The sequence below is a fragment of the Topomyia yanbarensis genome, chromosome 1 (assembly GCF_030247195.1).
Source record: "Topomyia yanbarensis strain Yona2022 chromosome 1, ASM3024719v1, whole genome shotgun sequence".
Classification (NCBI taxonomy): Eukaryota; Metazoa; Arthropoda; class Insecta; order Diptera; family Culicidae; genus Topomyia; species Topomyia yanbarensis.
The window spans coordinates 52187126-52207933 of record NC_080670.1 but is presented as its reverse complement, the minus strand read 5'-3'; the positions used below and the strand labels follow the sequence as shown (position 1 = coordinate 52207933).

The 20808-nt window shown below is 37.2% G+C and overlaps 1 protein-coding gene across 2 annotated transcripts in view; it reads right to left on the bottom strand.

The window, feature by feature from the left end:
* Window positions 1-20808, bottom strand: part of LOC131677609 (E3 ubiquitin-protein ligase RNF19B-like) — a 162846-nt gene that overhangs the window by 78804 nt on the left and 63234 nt on the right. For both annotated transcript variants that reach the window (XM_058957501.1, XM_058957502.1), the window contains exon 2: window positions 1403-2381. In XM_058957501.1, the coding sequence (XP_058813484.1) occupies window positions 1403-1615 (213 nt within the window). In that variant the 5' untranslated portion in view covers window positions 1616-2381. The remainder of the gene's footprint in view (window positions 1-1402; window positions 2382-20808) is intronic.

Below are 20808 nucleotides of genomic sequence, written 5' to 3'. Positions count from 1 at the left end.
AAAAGTCGAATTTCAGAGTGATTGCACAGTGTTCCTTATATGAAAAAGGCAAAAAATGAACTGATGATTGCTATACATTTCATAAATCCGTACGACTATCAAATGAATTTAACTGATGTGGTTACCTACTGCGCAACAAGATGGAGAAAAATGCAAAGATTTCGAAGATGTACACGGAACCGAGTCGAATTACTATCATGTACCAAACAAACAAATCTACAAGTCTTCAAGCACAAGCGATAAACCAAAGCTGATGTTTCCACTAGAGTTCGAAAAAGTATAGTATGCACAGGATGTACGTTCGCCAGGCTACTGTATACGAAATACGCAATAGAAAAAAATATCAGAGAAAACCATATCTGAGATGAATAATTCCATTGACGCACACTTTACCTTTGGATTCATTCCAGAATGTTTTCCAAAAGTCCATAAGTGAAATGTTGCAATCCTGTTTCTGTACATTGTTATCAAGCAGGTTCACCTTTGACCGATTTTCATGCCTTGTGTGTACAATCGGTCCATGTGCCGCCACAACGGAACGAAAACTATTCAAGCAACCAAAAGTTAATACCTTAAAGTACTCTTAAATGTTTACATTAAGTTCTTAGAGAACTTTCAAGCTTTTATTGGGAATTTAAAAATTGCACTGTTGGGAAAATTTTTTAAAACGAAAACTTTAGCATCCCTTTCCTATGTGAACTTTTGATTGATTCAGTAATGTTTGCTTGAATTTTTCTAGTAAAACAAATAGCTCAACCCCGCTATACGAAATCACCCTGCGGAAACGTCCACGAGAACAATCGAAAGAAAATGCAAAAAGAAAAAAATGTGTTTATTAAAATAAATATTTATTTTTTGTTTGCCCCCCCCCCCCCTTCAGAAAAAAATTTGTACTTGGACATAATTTTTAAAAAAGATTTGTAATGGCCTAATAACATTTTTATAAAAATTTCTAGTAAGTCCCAGTTGATGACAAAGTTGTTAAGTACATTCTGGACAAATTTTCATTCGGAATGGTTTTTTAATTTGAGTGAAATAGCGATCTGTATGAGCGGAGATGTAAAACAATACATTTTCCCATACAAAATTTAAACGCAATGCGCAGATACGGGGTGCAATTTCCATAGTCATTTAGAACCACAGAAGCAACCCGAAAAGTGCTGTGTTAAAAAACGGCACGTGTCACTCTAATGGCCATGTTCAATCTCAATTTTCCACCAAATTTAGTTTCTCACAAATGCTTATTACCTATTACGCTCACGTTCATGGACGGTTCTTCGCTAGTACCGTTTATGACCGACCACAAAAAGTTTTCAGTGGTTTAGGTGCAATAATAAATCATTATTTCCAATATCTCAACCGTCGAAAATAAGCACAATTCTGCATACACATTCAGGCTTACCTTATGACCACCACCGCTAGACGATCCGCTCTTGTCATATTTGCTCCCACTACCGCTGGGACCTCCGCCGGTGCCACCACTACCACTTCCCTTCTCCACATCACACAGCCGCTGTCCAAGCGGTGGACTACCACGTGCAGCTCGTGCTCCCTGTAACAGCAAACGCCTCAGCGAGAAATCGAAATTAAACGAATTTCGACTCGTTCGGCGCATTTTGGGCCCCTTATCCTGCTGCACTACACAATCATTTATAATACTGCGCTTGATTTGAACATTCGTACTTGTTTCATCCGCTGATCTGTATTGACACTTTCACTGTCTTGACGTTCGACCAAATCTTCTCTCTGCCCCACACACACATTCACTTCTTATATTTAACGATAGCTGCGCCTATTATTTTGACTATTTCGACGTGCTTCAGATAACTCACTATCAACAATAGCTGCATCAAAGGCCTTTCCAGCAGGGTGGAACTTTAGATCTCTCTCTCCGCCTGATCACTACTTGTGCGAATCGAAGTACCTATCTGTGCTACACTAACGACTGCCCGTCATCGAAGCAGAAGGTAAAATGCGCGAATTATGATAATCACTTTTTCTGCACAGTAGCAATGACCTTGGTGGTGCCCACTGCTGAATTCGATATACACTCAGCAATTCGATTCGACAGCATGCGGTGCGTACTACTGTTACACTGTGGTGGTAACATCGGAAACTGCTAACATCGACAATTAATCCTACTTTACACGGTATTCTTCTCGCTTCTGATTGTGACAGAAATACGCGAATAAATGCAGATTATCACACACGGCGGTTTGGGTTGATGTATATATTTCTTCTTTATTTCGATGCTGCTGGTTTATCGATGCACGACTCTAAAACGCGTGCACGTACACATATGTAAACGGTTTGAGCAGCTACAACAGCAGCTGCTGGCAGCAACCTGCAAATGCTTCCGTCGAGGCAGTACGATGAGATCCCTGAAACGATGAAAAAGAGAATGATGCGATTTTTAGATTGATTGAAATAATATCTTAAACTTATGTGATCGAATGTAATATTTTTTATTGTTGAACTTGTGAGCAAAGTTGTCCGAAATTCGTGCTTTAGGTGAAGCAAAGGTAAAAACGCACCTCATGAAAAAAAAATCAAAATGCAACAACAGCGACGGTAGTGAAATGATAACAGTTGAAAACAAAGACAAGCTATACTGCGTCAATAAATTTATTACATCTCTTCAAAACTCACGATTGTTTTTATTTTCGTTGTGCTATCGGTGTTTCATGGAAATCTCCAATCACGCAGGATTCGAAAAGGAAGGAATTGTTATGTCTTGCACCAATCCATAAATAAATTTTAAGCCATAAATAGATTTTTTTGCGACGTTGAGGCCAACAATACAAATTGCATGTGTTCAGAAGCAGGGTCATCGACAGACCAAAACAAAAAAATTAGACCAGCGCACAGTGGTTTTAAATGCCGTTTTCGTGGTCAAAATTGATGATGTCTAAACCGTTAGCTTTAGGGGTATACTACGTTTGGAAAAGTTTTGCCTTTGTGATAGCGCTTCTACATGAAAACATAGTTCAGTGATTAATACACCTATAATTGAAATACAAAATTTATTTTCCATAATAATTTCTATTTCTCGATAAACATGTGAAAAGGGCATAACGGAAATGAGTCTCTCTGTGTTTACTTTTTCTTTCGATTATTATGACGTCATCATAAAATTTTCCTATATTGTTTCAACAAATATCGAAAGACTTTGAAGTCGTCTAGCATATTATGCTAAAAGTTAAGAAGCAAGCGTAAATGTAGCCTTGTTATTGACGGAAGAGAAAGTAAACAAAGAGAAGATCTCATTTGCGTTATGCCCTTTTCACATGTTTATTTCGATTTTATACCACGGCAATGACATTTTATTTTGAGCATACCACGCAGGGAGTTTTGGTTCAACTAACAATTCTACCGTTATAGGAAAGTAGAAAGCTAGTACTTTCAGTATCTTATGATGTTGTTTGCTCCTTTAAGGGTCATTTAAGTAGAAAGCAACTCTAAAATTATCGAAAATTTTGGAATATCTTTTTACTTTCAACAGATAGGAGAATACGTTTGTTTTCAAAAATATGTTTTTTTAAGGGGATGTTTTCATACAAAATTTAAAAAAAATAGATTTTTTTCTTTGCATTTTTTGAAAGGTATAAGTGTCTACTATATTGTGTTAAACGGGTTTTTAGATCCGCACACCAAACAAGTTTCTACAGGCCATTGTTCGAAGCGGTGTCCAGTGTTGCTGAACTCGTAAAAATAACTCTTATATTTCTCATTCGCGTGTTCTCATTGCGCCCAACACTCGTATCCGAGTGTTCTCCATACATGCTTTTCTTTCGTTCGCTCCCCAGCCGGGTAGAATTTCTGCGAGTTCCAGTCGGCCAAAAGCCACTCAAATTGCACATATTGAAACCCACTCCTTCGTTCGCACCCACCCACTGGCGCTCACTCCTACTGCTGCTACCACTCGTCCATGCTCTCACTCGCCTAAGCTCCCACTCGCCCATGCTCCCACTCGTCCGTACTTCCACTCGTAGCCACTCGCGCTCTTTAACCCACTCGTATCCACACGCACTCTTAAAGGCGTTCGCCTTCACTCGCACGCTTGCAGTTGCTAGCGCTCTCGCTCCGTCTCGCATTTCGTTCTTCGTTGGTAGACCAAGAATGCTGCAAATGAATTTATTCGGATATTTTATACGCACAATACGTCTGGCTTTCGTCACCGGTACAGCACGTCAGGGAATGTTTCGACGTACGGAAAGAGTGAACGAGAGACGCATTCAACTTAACTTGATGGAACGATGACGTGGCGTTGGCGGACATTTACGTTGATGGAAGCTGATGTATCGTCTGGATTGAGGTTGATATGACACTGGTATAGCGTAAAAGGAAATGGCGCGGGAAATTCTCGATTCATCGGTTCACTTGTTGTACAATGAAGTCATAAACGCATCCGAATGAAATGCGGTCGCATTGAAACGCAAAAATACCTATATTGAAGTTTGAGATTTTTTGGGGAATAATGAAATGACAGGAACATCCAGTTTTTATTGTCAAATACCGTGAAGGCACATAATTCCGCGCAGTTTAGCATTCCGCGCACTCTGAGCTATTTGTCAAATTGCAGAAGCGAGCTTGTTAAAATAATTGAACATGGTATACACATATGCTGCTTATGTTTATATATAGTAATTAGCTTTTTGTCATTAGGGTTAGCATATTGCCTGTTGACAATGAAAAAATGAGGTTTTATGCCTACTGGAGAAGAGGCGAAAATGAGCTTCACTCCAGCGGGCTTTTCCCTGCTCCACAAATAAACAAATCCATACCGACTGAGAAAAAAATATTTTTTTTTCTGGTGGCTCATATACCTGCAAAATAATAAAATAGAACGCTCGTCCTTGTGGCCGCCATGTTTGCATATTTCCTAAGCGATTGCGTTAAGACCATAATGTAGACAGTAAATGACTGTATGATTTTCATTTTCAAACTTGTAAACATCAAAATAAAAAGAGTGTGTTGAATTACAATTCATAAGACCAAAATGGCGGGCACATTTATAAATAGGTATTATCTAGGGTATTATCGCTGAAATTACAGTGCGCGGAAAAAGGTGCACTAAATTTAGGCAAACCCAATTCCGCTTATAAAAATTGCAGTCTCAGCCAACAAGAACATATAATACACTCTAGAAAACGTCAAAAACCATTGCTTATGGGCCGGCAAGGACATTTGGTCGGTGTTAAGTCAGACCGGACTAGGTCGCAAAACTTCAAAAAATTAGATAATGAAAATACTGGATAAAGAATTGCTTCAGCTACATTCAACTTTTGCCAGATTTGAAATATGTAACCATAAACAAGAATCATGGCAAAAAATAATTATAACGTAGAGGATGCTGCAATTCAAAATTTAAACTCGTTTTTCTCGAAATCAATATTTTGTCACATAGTCCAGTCTGGCTTAACACCGACCATTTCATCTAAAAAGCTGCGAAAACTCCGGGAAGGTAATGGATAAAAGGTTTCTTTCAGCGACATTCAAACATATCTGGAAGAGTACCAAACCTGTCTTCAAACATTGAGCCGGAGTTATGAAAGATTCGAACTAAACCAGGGAGATAAAAGAGTACATGTACCTGACCCATACTCTTTTATGTTTTTGGTTTAGTACGAATCTTCCAAAACTTCTGCTTCCAACGGTTACTGGAAGAAATTTGATTACAGAACCTGCTGAACCGGTAACATCGCAAAATCCTTTGATAAAACTTGTCACAAACCAGCAAACGTAAATTCCAATACAATATGAAAGGATAATTATCGTTTGTTGCGAGTAGTCTATCAGCAATATTTCGATGAGGTTACAAGGAAGAAAAAATTGTTGAAATAAATTTACAAAGAAAAAAGAGAAGTGAGATTGAATAAAAAGCTACAGAACAGATAAAAACGAGCAAGTAAAAAAACTTTTGACGAAGAACAGAAAGAAAGGGAACTGCAGTGTAAAAACCAATCCAATCTAAAACTAATGATGTAAATGTAATGAATTAATCCACAATTCGAACACATAGCAAAAAGAAACAATTCAAACGATAGATTCTTTACCGTGGTTCAATGGAAATTATATTCACCGCAGTTACCTAAGTAAACCTTATTCAAATGATACCCTAAAATTGAGTAAAAATTCTATTCAGGTAGTTTTTCGTATTCTTGAACAATACGTTAATAAAAAATCTTCTCGATTTAGATGAGGTTCCACTTTTGTTGGAATCCTACTAAATAATGTTCTGCGCGGAATTTGAAGAACCTGTGCGCGGAATTTCAATCAGTGCAATATATGATGCGCGGAATTTGGTGCAACAACACATCTTTCATTTTTGTAATTTTGTGTAATTCTGTTTAAATTCTCCTGTTATTATAATTTTGCATAGAAACATAATAAAATTGCTAGCCAGTGAGACTTATTGCATAACTCTAACAATTTGGATTGATTTTTCATAACGAATTTAGCTTTACTCATGCCTTAGGTGCGCGGAATTATGTAGCTTCACGTTATGTCACTGAAAGAATATATGCATAAATCGCTAAGAATTTGTTTTGTGAAGATAATTTTCGTAAAATATCCAATTGAATAGTTGCTACAAGAGTGAAACTAATTTTCATAAAAAAATTGAAAATTTTAGTGGTGAGCTGTTTGAAATAAAATTCATTTTGCCAGATCGATCCCTTAATTAAAAAAAATTGGTATACAAATATCGATCATAAAAGATCGAATAATTAGAAATTATTTATAATTGAACACGATAACTTTTCTAAGATGAACGAAAATAAATTCGTGCAAACAACGAAACTGTTAGTAATACACACAAACCTTTTGTTAAATAACACCATTTCGTTTAATTCACGAAAAATAATTTTGATATCGTACAATGTACACTTAATATGCAAAATACAAAAAAAAAAATTGAAATTTGTGAATGAAATGACCGAAATCTACTATTTACAATGCACGAAAATACTTCGTTGCAGAAAATGACGAATGAACTCGTGCATTGCACGATAATTTTTTCCATTTGCGAATTTATATTTTCAGTGTATAATTTCTGAATTAGTTGATTTTTTTATCATTACAAAATTCAGAATGGCGGCTCGCGTCGACCCCTGCACATCATCTTTGAACTTCAAATCCGCGGACTGTTTCATTTCACAAGATTTATAAAATCTTTATAACTTATACTGCCTATGATCGCAAGTCAGTCCCATAAAGATAGGACATCCCTTAGAAAACGGGACAAATATGCAATCATGGGTAGTATACATCTATGACCATTTCTGGTACATTTTGCATTAATATGAATCGGATCAAGACCTGTGCTTGATATTCGGATTGAATACATGGTTTCGAGATAAACGCATTTAATGCGGTTCACTACAAAAATTCAAATCCATTAACAAACGTTGGCTTCTAGAGAATATGTCGACATAGATTTTTCATTAGGGCTTAAATCGCAAATGTAAACAAACTGCGTTTTCGCTATTATGACATTATGCGACAAACATACTACAAGATTGAGGTGAAAATTAGTTAAAATGGTTTTTAGTTCGATTTATAATTAAAGAAAACTAAACGGCGAAACGTGCATTTTCTTCGAGATTTCGACTTAGGCCCTTCTTATCATATGGAATATAAAGGCTAAACTTACATTTTTTGACAGAACCGGGCGTACGGTTGTTATTCACAAAATTATTCTTTAAACGGCGGTTCTATTATATAAATGATAAGCAATATCTACTATGATCATGTCTACTCGATAGTTGTTGCACATAAACATTCGAATATTTCGATATGTTCATGTAATTCGAAGAAAAGATTCACGCGCCCTTTCATTTACATTGGGTTTCTATGCGCCCATTTGCTGAGCCCTATTAAAAAGTATACTGTCAAGCTCGCCCATTTTCCCAGCCCTACCCAGCAAGACAAAGTCAGTTTAGCCCATTTACCGCGCCCTTCTGAAAATTATGTACACAGTTTAGCCCTTCCGCAAATGGTGGTTGCTGAAGGGCGAAATCACGACTGGGATGCAAATTGGGCGTAAGCATTTTTTTAGTTTCTACCCACTAAAAGCACATAGGAATTAAATTTTTTGTTATATTGCCATAAGGTTTAACCAAAGATGCTTCCGGAAAAACATGGTCATAAAGTAATTTATACCTACAATAAAAACTACATTTAGAAAAGCATCGCCGAATATTGAAACTGATTTTTCTCCATTTGAGTACATTGCGACTTAGGCCCTAATGAAAGATCTGTGTCGATGTATGTAGGAGATCGACTACCGTCATAAAGTGAATTTCTAAACATAAGCACTTAATTTGTTGAAAAGTTCGTGACCAATTCCAACATACGCTATCTGTCCTCCAAATTACGACGGACTCAGAGCAAATCTATCAGCTGTAAGAAAAGTACAGCGTGCGTTATATACTCTAAAGCATTCGTTCACAGTCCTAAATTGATACAGCCAGCAGACTATGTTAGAAGAAATCTCCAGTGAATGATTTTGCGCACTTTCCACTAAGCTGAACGCTGCACTTTAAAAGCTGCTACTGAAAACTGCGAGCTGCCAAAACACATGTATTTGAAGTTATAGAGATGGTACTCTCATAGACAGGCCAGCCGAACTAACCAGTCTTCGAGATAAATTGATTAGTAGAATGTTAAGTGCGTAATACGGTTCGAATCGAGTTTTTGTGCCACAAGTAATACTAACATTGAAATAGTAATTTTTACTTGCTCGTCAACTTCTCACGCTGGCTTTTCCCAGATAACGAATTAACTAGGGTCCGGGTTTGTTTTGCCGACTGGTATTTTCCAGGGTTGTTAATCGATAATTAATCGTCATCGTCGATAACGTTAACCACCCATCAACGTCATCGGAAACTCCGTTAACGATACTGTATCGTCGAATTCATCGTCATCGACGATAATTCATCGGTGGTTATCGCGATACATTTTGCGTTACTTTCCCATTTATTGGAGTTGAAGTTGATTCGGTTCACTTTCAATTGTTTAGAAATAAATAACTATTGAAGGACATGTTGTTGGCAGTTGAAAATCAATAGTTTTGGACGTTTTCTATACACGGGGGTGGTCCGACGATGCGTCAAAATGGATTTTTTTGTCAACTTTTCGGGAGTGTTTTATATTGAAGGGAAAGTTATTGACAGTTGACAATCAATAGTTTTGGACATTTTCAATACACAGGGGGTTCGACGATGTGTCAGAATGTATTTTGTTCAACTTTTGGGGAAAGTTTATCATATTGAAGAAGCTATTGGTAAGTGAAAATTAATAGTTTTGGGCATTTTCAATGTACCGTCGGTGCGTCAAAATCGAATCTTTTTCAACTTTCCGTGAACTTTTTATACTAAAGGGCAGGTTGTTGGCAGTTGAAAATCGATAGTTTTGGACATTTTCAATTCACAGAAGAATTCACCAATGCACAACGTTTCCAAAGTGGCAAAAAGGTGAAATTCCTTGAACCACGAAAAAACATTTTTAGCTATAGTGTCTTCAGCAAAGTTTAGTTATGTTTTTTGCATTTAAAAAGTATTAGTTGGGTGATTAATCCCTCTAAAGCTGAAAAGCAAGTTTTTGTTTGGTCATTTATGAAAATAAAAAAAAACTTTATTTTACAAAGTTGTTGAGAATATCCTTCGCTGAAGAGACTATGTCGATTTTAATATACATTTGTGGATATTTCTTTGATATACCCTTGAAAATTGCCTTTTTTCAAAATATCTTTCCTGGTAATTTTGTAGAATTTCAAAATGTTCCAAGATTTTGTTTTGCATAAGAAAAAAAATACAGAATTTTAGTAATGTAAGTTTATTTGTATCTCTTCCAACTTAGAAGTTATCGAACGTTTTAGTGTCCAAAAAGCAATATTTTGGTATGGAAGTCGCAAATTTCCGCAGACGAATCTATTTTAACACGAGACTGTAAAACAAACACTATCAAAACCGTTTGGTGGGCTCTAGCCTACGTTCAAGTCAAATTCGAGTAAACTCCTTCTTTAGCATATTTTTCTTATCTTAGATGTAAAAAATACAAAAATAAAAATACTGCACTGTAAGACCTCCTTAAGGGAAATTTTTACTAAATGATCAGAACGGGACAAAATTACTTTCAGTTTGAGCACTTTATAGCAGACGCCCCTTAAAAGACAAGTTTTATTTAAGACACCACACTTATAATTTGATCACATATTTTTAAAAAAAATATGAAAAACAATATATTTAATTTGTTCTTTAAATACGACCGGCATAAATTTGTATAGACAGATAACGTATGTATGCAATGACAATTTAATGCGAACGCGCGCACTGTCAGTTTAGTTAGTTTTTGCTTGCGCTGTTTTAGGATTTCATCAGAATGCCGTACCTGATCCCTTCGCTCCTTTACGAGCGCTCCCAGTTGCTAAAAGAGTGTATACGTGCTGTTCTAATAAACATCTTCAGAGTTGTAAAGAGTGCTTAGCACACGGGAGTGGGTGGTATCCAGCAAAAACTCGCAGTTGATGAGTCCCGTCATGGGAACCCACTCGTCGTTAGAGCTGATATCTAGCGAGCCGACAAGAGTGCGAGTGACACACGAGCTTATAGCGAAGGCAGATAACTCACATGAATCAAACATAATTGCCGCTCGTGCTGTCACATATTTGAGAGTTCTTCGAAAACGTGTAGACAGCAGTAGGGAGCATACAATGTGAGTCTCGCGCTCGCAGGCGAACGAGGAGGATGTGTTGGCTTCTCGCTCTTTTAGCAACACTGGCGGTGTCCTGGCCGCCATGGGACGCTCTCGGCTCGAGATACGCGCCACAGGTAGAAAACTTTTTATGGCTTTATGTACGTTCCCAGAATACATCGCGTTGCACTGCACATGTGTACAGGTCTCGAGAACGTATTTCACGGCTTGATTTGCAGAGGGTGCCTACTGCCGCGGTTAGTATTCCGGTGCTTTCTATGCAAACCTGTCACGTGCTCGTATTTTGTCTCTCGCAAACACGCCGAATTTGATGGAAAAGGGCACTCGCGGCAGTAAAAGGCGCAGTAGTCGACCCCTATCGAAGGCATTTAACCCTTGTGAAGGCAAGCTAAAATCCTAACATAAGAGGGCCTCTCAGGCCCGTTTAAATTCAAGCTCCTTTTTGCCTTTCTCATATAGAAAGGTTATGTAATCGGTCGAAATTTCGGCTTTTTAACCGAGACCCGCAAGGCCAAATCTCTTATACCATTCAACTCAGTTCGTCGAGATCGTAAAATGTCTGTACGTGTGTGTATGTGTGTATGTATGTATGTATGTATGTGGCAAACAATATCACCGATTTTTCTCAGAGATGGCTGGACCGATTTGCACAAATTTAGTCTCAAATGAAAGGTACAGCCTTCTCATCAGTCGCCATTGATTTTTTTTTATTGATCCGACTTTTGGTTCTGGAGTTACGGGTTGAAGAGTACGATCATACAGCAAATTTCCATATAAACTGGTACCACCATGATGTCCAAATGATGCAATATATATTAAAATGTGTGCAATATTACTTGGCTTTGCATGTCTCTATCATTAATGACCCACCGAAGGCGCTTTGACCACATTGGCCAGCTATGACGGTTCTTGATGCTCCGGGGGAACTTACCAAGTTCCTAAGATAATGTCATACCTATTTCTCAACGAATTCTTTAATGATTTTTACAAACTTGAAAGGTACAGCATTCCCATTGGCTTCTGTTGAATTTCTAATTGATCCGACTTCCGGTTCCGGAATTACAGGATGATGAGTACGAACACGCAGCATATAAGGCGATGGAATAAAAAGGTGAAATTTTTTTTTCCAAAAGGTGAGAATTCGGAAGATCACGTCGACCGTCGATTGGTTCTGAGCTCCATTTCGTGTGAACACAACCAATAAATATTTCTGGGTTGGTATTAGTTTCTTCTGATGCATAACCGGAGTACATATACAGATTCCTCTTCCGAGTCTGCATCAGATTCATCGTCGGAAGCAATATCATTCGCTTCTTCTTCTTCGCTTTGCAAATCAGTTTCGGAATCGGCTGCTGTTGAATTTGCTCGAATTTCTTCTATTATTTCAAATTCCTTGAGACGATTGAGAACATCGGCAGATCGTCTTATTGCAATTTCAATTTTTGATGCTTCTAGATTCTACAATTTGAATAATTACGATAACTATAAAACATAAAATAGACAACAAAAATAGACAATAACGACAAAGTTAGGTTATCTCGTATCCAAATAATTGTCAAGTAGTGGGTGAAATAAAAGTATTTACCCAAAAAAATATGATACACGTCATTATCGTATGCTATTTTTTCTTATTAGAAAAGGTAAAAAGATAAAATCAATCAAAACTTGAAAAAAATACCTGCTAATATGAAGATGAACTCATCAAAATGTTTTTTTAGATAAATATTAATGTATAAAACCCGTGGTATTCCTAGTAAATATTGCCTTTTTGTGCATGTAAAAAAATCAAACATAGCTGCGCATCACTCCATAGATAAAAATTTCACAATTCTTCATTTCTGTTATAGATTTCAAAGCTACTTCTCAAAATTTCCATGCCCAAGCTTATACTGCATACATATTTTTTGTAACTAAAAAATTGTAACGTGCCGGGCCTCTGAGACCCGCGTGCCTTTTTGAGGGTTAAGGGCATCAGTTTACCGCCGAAACCTACACCGAATAAGTGAACACGGCCGCGAAGAAGTTGAAAACTTTGAGTTACGAGGACATTGAACTTCACCAGGGCATCAGTTATGTGAATTTCAATTTCGTCACTATCTTCAGCTTGTTAAGTGAATACTTAGCTTGCAAGTCCTGCGGCGGAGACGTGACATTCAACCGTGTATCTTGAGCAGAATTAGCCTTCAAACACGTGGTGAAGTGCCAGTGAAACACGCGGTATGTGGGTTCGAGTCCCACTATCGGCAGTTCATATGAAGTAAACCACCGCTTCATGTTCGCGATGCAAATGCTGGTGGTCGGGCTCCAAGGGTTGAAGATTTTTTGCGGATTGATGGACATACCATGTACTTTTAGTAACAACAGCTGTAGTTTTCTAACAATGCATCAAACGGCAGCAAAATCAGTTTTTGAAGTAATTCAGAAGAAGGCCAGGGACGAGGAAATGACACTGAATACTGAAACTGCTATTGAAGCAACACACTTGAGCGTTTCTGGAGATGGTTCTTGGAAGAAACAAGGGTTTTGGTTTCTTTTGGGATCTTTGGATTCTGTCAATTTTGCGCTAACTGGACGTCGCAGAAAGGAACGGCAGAACACAACAAATGGCTGTACTCGAAAGCAGCGCTGAGAATCATCATGGCAATACAGGGAAAATCGAGGTGGACGCTATGATAAAACTGTTCGCGCGTTTCGAAGAATTGCTGGTCGTGAAATATGCCAATTACTTCGGTGATGGTGACTCGAAAGCCTTCAAAGCTCTCTTAAACATGGACTTATACGAAGACGTCACTCTGCTAAAAAGGAATGCGTGGGTCATGTGCAAAAGAGGATGGACAGACGACTACGAGCGGTGAAGAAAGGAACCAAGGGACTCGGTAGAAAAGACGCGGGTAAGCTGACGGAGAAGCGGGCCATGTGCAAGAGTAAGGCACCCGACTCTGCATCGAACATGAAGGATGCTATAGGGGCAACAACTATTTTCCACAGGTGTTCAACTGACAAGGATATAAAGCAGCATATGAAGTGTCCAGAAGGTGTCAACAGCTGGAGCAAGCGGCGCGCGGCGGAGGCGAAAGAACGTTCAAAGTGCCATCAAACTCGTGTACGAGGCTCTTTCCGCCGATGATTTGCATCAGCGGTGCACTGGAGGAAATACCCAGAATTTCAATGAATGTTTCAGCGGGTGTGTGTGGACACTGGTTTCGAAATATTTGCATTCTGCTTCTCAAACCATGGAAAGTGTCACTGGTACAGCCGCAAACTTGTTCAATGGAGGAAGTTCGTCAGTGTTGTAAACTGTGAACGCGCTGGGAGTTCCTGTTGGGTCTGAAGCAGCCCATTTCGTCCAGACTTCTGATAATCAAGGTCTGCAAGCTGCCGAACGCAGGGTGTCTGGCTACGCGAGGGCGGCTTATCTGTAGAAGAAAACTCGAGTCATTTGTCTCTATGAGCAATTCCAGGTGGAGGAAGGACTGATATACGGACCTGGCATCGCAGACTACTCGTGAGTTAACAAACAATCACAGTAAACGATGAATAAAGAAAATTTTTGGTTAAAATTGTTAGTCACATTGTAGTCCGCCATATTGGATCGACCATTTTGAATTTCGAAAAACTGACTTCAGATTCGTAATCAGCGATGTCCGAAACCCATAATTCCATGTGTAAATCATCGAAAGTGATCTCAAAACATCAATCGCGTTTATCTCAAAACATGATTTTTTTTTAAACTGCGTGCAATCTCGTTTGAAAACGGTTCAATTTCATCTTTTAACCTCTCGAAAGAAAACCTTTTTCATTGGAGGAATGAACTATAAAATCTACAAATTCTTTGTATTCACTATTTTTAGTGAAACCTAAACTGGGAAAAAGTCAAATTTTTAAGTATTTTACTCGTTCTTAGGCCATTACTCCAATAAATTTAGTTTACAGTAGAGCCTTATTATTAGTTTTGTGTTTCAGATCGATCCGGAGGGAGCAGACTGTACGCACTTTTGGAATTCCACACGCACCTGACCTTAGACAGAACGTCACCACGGGCGCCATTACGTTTTTTCGTCAGAAAAAAATTGTAAATGAGATCGAAAATATAAGCTTTTTGAATCCTAAAACTGTTTCCTTCTATGTTTTTTCATGGGCCCACAAATTCTAAAATTTGGTTATTTTTTGGTCATTTCAATGAGAACCTTCCCTTAATACAGCAAACAACTTTGTAGAAGATACAAAGAACGTAACAGAATGGCGAAAAAAATAATCATAATAAAAACAAATTTAAAGGGGTTTTCCATAATTAAGGGTCATAACATGAGAAGTCTTAAACCTAGATATACAATGTCCTCGTCAATGTTATTGGCAACAACATAAGCTACAACTTCACCGAAGACACAAAGTCTGTATCTAAATTAGTGTGGACAATAGATTTTGTATTTCCCCTGTAAGTGAATTAATCACTGAACTTTGTATTCCTGTAGAAGCACTATTATAAACGCAACAACTTCTTCGAACAAACAATACTTTTTAACTGAACGATTTGGACGCCAGTAATTTCAGCACGAAAACAGCGTTTTAAATCACTGTGCAGTGTCAGGAATTTGTTAACCTTGAAGCCAATCAATCGCGTTCCATTCCCACATGCTACAATTCGTTAATTATCGCCTCGAATGAGGCAAAGCCAAACAACAATTCTACACTTCAATAGTCAATGGCAGTTTGCGGTGAGTTTTTGAGATTCTGATAGCATCAGTCGAAAAACCTCAAACACTTTTCGCACGAGCAATAAGTATGTGGTAAGCGTTGGATGTCCTTGAGTTTTGTACATTTTTGTTTGTTGATAACATCATCGATTGTCTTTGAAGCTAGCCTTCTCACGTACGTGTGATACTTCTTCGTTCGTGGTAATAACAATAACGCATTTGCATAGCCTTGGGTCAAACCAATTCAATGTATATTATCTTCATTTCAATAGTTTCTTGTCACGATACGAAAACAACTGAATCGGAATATAATTAGCTTCCCATGCATATTATCCTATGTGCTTATAATATTCCTATTCCTATGAATAATATTGTACAGAGTGCCCTCTGGAATTTGAAAATTTTTATATACGTTAAATATAATTTTTCCTTAGCTGAAACTATTCCTACCAGCTCTGCTCAAACAGGAAGTAACTAGACCAATCACAATAACTTCAGTTCAACGGATTATATTATTAACAGTTAGTGCTCAAATAAAAAAATATAGTCCCAGTTATTACTCTTTGCGAGCAAAACTTGCATAAGCCAATAGTTATAGCGGTCTATAAAAGTTGTTGTTTATCAAGAACACGGGTACGGAGTGGTTTACCAGATTAGGACCGGGGAGATAGTCGGATTCGTGGGAGAGTCTGTGTCAGTAAGTACCACTAAGCCTACCATCCTGTGCATAACCCGTTCCAAAGCAAACGGTGTCGGAGTGAAGCCTGCCGCAACCGTAACCACTTTCTAAACATGTTAATGGAAAACGTCGTCTTATGGCTTGTGTGTACTTTCAACATTCGTTCAGGTAGTAATTGTACACTTGTTACTTTTCTTCTCAGATGAACTACCTCACCGCTCCACCGGTTAGGTCGTTCATTATCTGTCAAAGTTGTTTTATAGTGTGAGTTTCTGCTATCGGTATTATGCGTTATCTGACAGGGAGTACAACGATGACGCCATCGATATGAAAGTTCCAATGGTGGTGGTAGTCGAGTTCTTTTATCTTGTAGATTTATTTACGAACATGGTTTTGCAATATACAGCCTCTGACCATATAATTATATTTGAACTAAGAAAGTGAGTTTCAATTTAATTTTGTTGTTTTATTGAGATGTTTCGCAACAGAACTCCTGTTTTCTTACTTATGAATTGGCACACGCACACCCACAAACATAGATGGCAGCAGTGTGAAATACGAAAGCGTAAAAACCTACGAAAACGTAAATAATCAAACACAGTGTAATTGTCAAATCTTAAAAAATACACATTAGATCGTAAATAAACAATAAGTAACCTTCGAAGGATGTCCTTTGTTGATGCTTTGACATGTCATGATAACACTTTTTTGATTTGTGACAAAAATAGAATGGATAAACGACGTGATATTTTTTTTCGAGAGTTGTCCTACTGGAACAGCTCCAGCTGTAGAGCTAAATTATCGAAAGGGCCCCCCGTTAGAATCACACACTTCAATTGCAGACGTGACAGTCATTGGCACCCACTAGAACACTACTTTAGACCAATTGCAGCGGGCCGTGATATTCATTGTACGGTTCAGGTGTGCATGGGCGTAGGGACTTCGCGAGCGCGTGTATCATCGCAAAGTGTTCGAGCATTTGTACGTTAACGTGTTCGATCGCGTTTGTATATCGCGTGTGCTAACGTATACGCGGCTTTCCGTGCATGAATTCTAATTTATAATTGTGTGTTTCTCACATATTCGTGTGTGTTCTTGGATGATCGCACGCGGACTGTGAATTTAATACTTAATTTTCGATGTACGTTTCAATTGATACAAGAAAATGAAATCTTCCATATCATTAGAGCTGCCGGCCACATCGTCATGGACCGTGTTGTCTAGTGGATATGAGCTTTATTTTTTGATTGATTCAACTGAATGTATGGACCTAAGTTGATAGGACGGAGGGTAATTATTTCCGGACCGGTTTGAGACCGCGTTTGAAACTTCGTAAGTGCTGAACGCCTTATTACCGTTATGGTGTTATCAAGTTTGCGCGATCGCGGGCATAGGTATGCATTGTTGATCGCGAAGGTCTTAAGCGTACATATGTTAACGTGTTTATCGCGTGTGCTCGCGTGCATGTGATTTCGCGTGTACAAAACTCGATTTTGTAACCGTGCGGCCATTCACATATTCGCGTGCGTTTTTGGATGGTCACGCGGACCGTCATCGTGATATTTAGATTTCGGTGTACAATACACATTCTAACAGGGAGTGAGTTACTCCATATCACTAAAGTTCCCGGTCATGTCGCCAGGGAACGTGCTTTCCAGTGGATATTAGAGCTTTCTTTTTTTAATTGGTCCAATTGAAGGTATGGACCTAGTCTACTGATACCAAGGATAGAAACTTCCGGAAGTGACCGATTCATGATCGTGCCAGCACGGGAGTTTTTAGGTTCACGTTTTAGACCGCGTTAGAGAATTTTTAAGAGCTGAGACTTTCACCTTATCCGGTGATTTCGATGTTATCATGTTTGCGATGTCACGTATATGGTCAAGGCTTCTGTCTGTCACGTTACATTTTTACGCATATTTTATAAGATAAGTCAGCAAATACGATAAAATCAGATTCTATCCCAACTGCACATTATTAAGGTCACTAAACCGCACATTTTTTCTACAGAAAGTTATTTTCTATCATGAACGGTTTTCGTGTTATTGTCATTTTAATACGTCTGTCACGTTACACAATTTTCGCAGTGAGTTTGTTTCCCGACTAAATTCAAAAAGTCTGTTCCGTTGGCCCCCAAATTTGCATGGACACAGTTTTAAATTGAAGCTTGGAAAACAAGGAAGAGTTTGAAATATAGTTTTCCTGAAGAAAAACTTTGTTTTCGATTTTATGGAGTATTCTCAATGATCTGTCACGTTACAACTAGAATCTGTCACGTTACAGTTCTATATTTTTAATAAAGCAAGCATATCGAGACAGTCGTGCACAAATCATCCTTGATCTGGGAACTGAGTATTAACAAGAAATTTCATGTTTATTTAGAAAAGCATATTGGTTTTGATGAACAAACGTGAATAACCATTGAAAAGGTCGTAATTTCACGAAGTAATATATTATGTCGAAAAAAAATCTAAAATAGCTTAAAACATCTGCATTTCGAAGCACAATTTTTCATGAGAATTTTGAATTGAAAAACCATTTTGAAATACATTCTATAAGTAAATTATTTAAAGAAAAAAATTAAATTAAAATAGAAAAATTAAAATTTAAACATTAAAAGAATTTTTGAAATATGTTAAAACCTTTTATTGTTATTTTCTCCACGATGCAATTATATTTTAACAATTTTTATTTGCAATCAAATCTTAAACGTGTTATGTTTTTGCGTTTGGTATCTGTGAGTTATTTATTAAAAGGGCGTATGTAATAGTGATATTTTTGTTGAAGAAGAAATCAAAATATTTCGGAAATTTTTTCTTAAGAGCATTTTGCTTCGAAATTATATTTAGTATTAGTACTGTATAAGAAAATTGTATTTATGATTGGCAAATACTAAGAAATTTAGAAACATACTTGTAGTTAAAAATGCTTCCTTACTAATAACTTTCTAATAATGTAATTACAGTTTCTTTAATTTTAGGTTTTCGCTAACAAAAAAATCATTGTTTTTTGTAATTGTATTTCTAACATTTTTTTGTTTTCTTATTGAAAAATTTAACCAAAAAATATTCACATAGAAGAATTGATTCCCTAGAACTCGCTATCATATAGTTTTGCTACACCAATGGCGATTTTCGAACAATATATTTTGAAAGTAGTGCATTCAAGGTCTGATACGCCCTTTTTAAAATATTACTCTTGAATAAAAATTGTTTGTTTAATAATGCAAAATATTTAGTCTCCCATAAAGATGAAACGTAAAAGGTATCATTAGAATCGAAGATGGTCACCATTTTTGACATAATTGAATCAAACTAGATGGAATTGCTTCACAGCAGAAAACATCTGTCACGTTACATAAGATCAACTGTGTTTTCTCAAAAATGAATAAAACTTTAAGGTTTTCACAATACAATTTCAAAAAGTAGACTCAAAGGAGTAAGAAAAAATATAGATTAGACATTGTATGCATGCTTTTAGTGTGGTCCACAAAACTTTTTCGAATTTTTGATCTGTCACGTTACAAGTTATATGGTTTCCATTACTTCACGATTGAAAATAAGCATTTTTCCATATTCATCTCAATTTTTCAAGCAATATCATCAAATTTAAATTAGACTGCGATGAACAAATGTGATTCCAGGAAAAAAGTTGAAAATATGGATTTTGTGTACATTTTTACCTCCTTAAGATCTTTTAGTCATTTTCAGGTCATGCAAGTAGCATCAACAAACTTTTATAAATAACAGACATGGATTATTTTTTTCTGGGCTCGCCATTTATATTTTTTAATATTAGAGGTTATATACATACGGAAAACAAACAGTTTGACGCAACATTCGATAAAAAAAGGTGCTACAACGATCACTTAACTACCGGGGTGTTATAATGTTGGTGAAATCGTGGGCATGTATGTAGACGATTACAATTGCTTGGTTGCGTTCGTGACCAGGTTTGTGTCATCGCGAAAGTCTCGAGCGTTTGTATGTTTGTACCTATATGAGTAAAGATAGAGTACAGTATAGATAGCAATAAAAGGAATCATAACAGGCCGAATAGACAAAAAAAAATACAAAGAGATTGATTAGAAGTGTATAAATTTACCGATACTATTTTGGTATACATCAGTAATGGAAAAGCAAACTAATAGAAATATAAAAGAAACAGACTAATGAGGCAGAAGAGAAGAACACATGTTACATGCAATCAATCTACTGTAACTCGTCTAAATGCAGCAAATGATGCTTATTTACCATTAACGACAATTGCATTCTGTTAGTTTCATCATGCTATGATGACCGGGAATGGATGATTCGTGTTCGACGGGAAATTGTATCTTAATTTATTCAATGCGACCTTCCCGAGTAAATAGAATCGAATGCACAAAATTAAACACAGGAAGTATTACCTACTATTCTATCATATACGCCAGTTCTGCATCCATTCCCTGCCTCAACTGTAAGAAATACTCAGACGAACGCATACACAGATAGACATATGACTAACACATAACAATTGTACACCAGTTCTTAAAACACACAAATATTACAAAACTACAACTATTAGGTTTCTACTTATATATTTAATGAATTAGGTGAATTATTAATTTATTAAATTAGCCTGTGCACGATGACGAGGTCAGCCGATAAATGGACATACAATGATTCCCACTGTGAGCCCCCTCCACCAACACTGCCATTAAGCTGTGGAACAATGTCA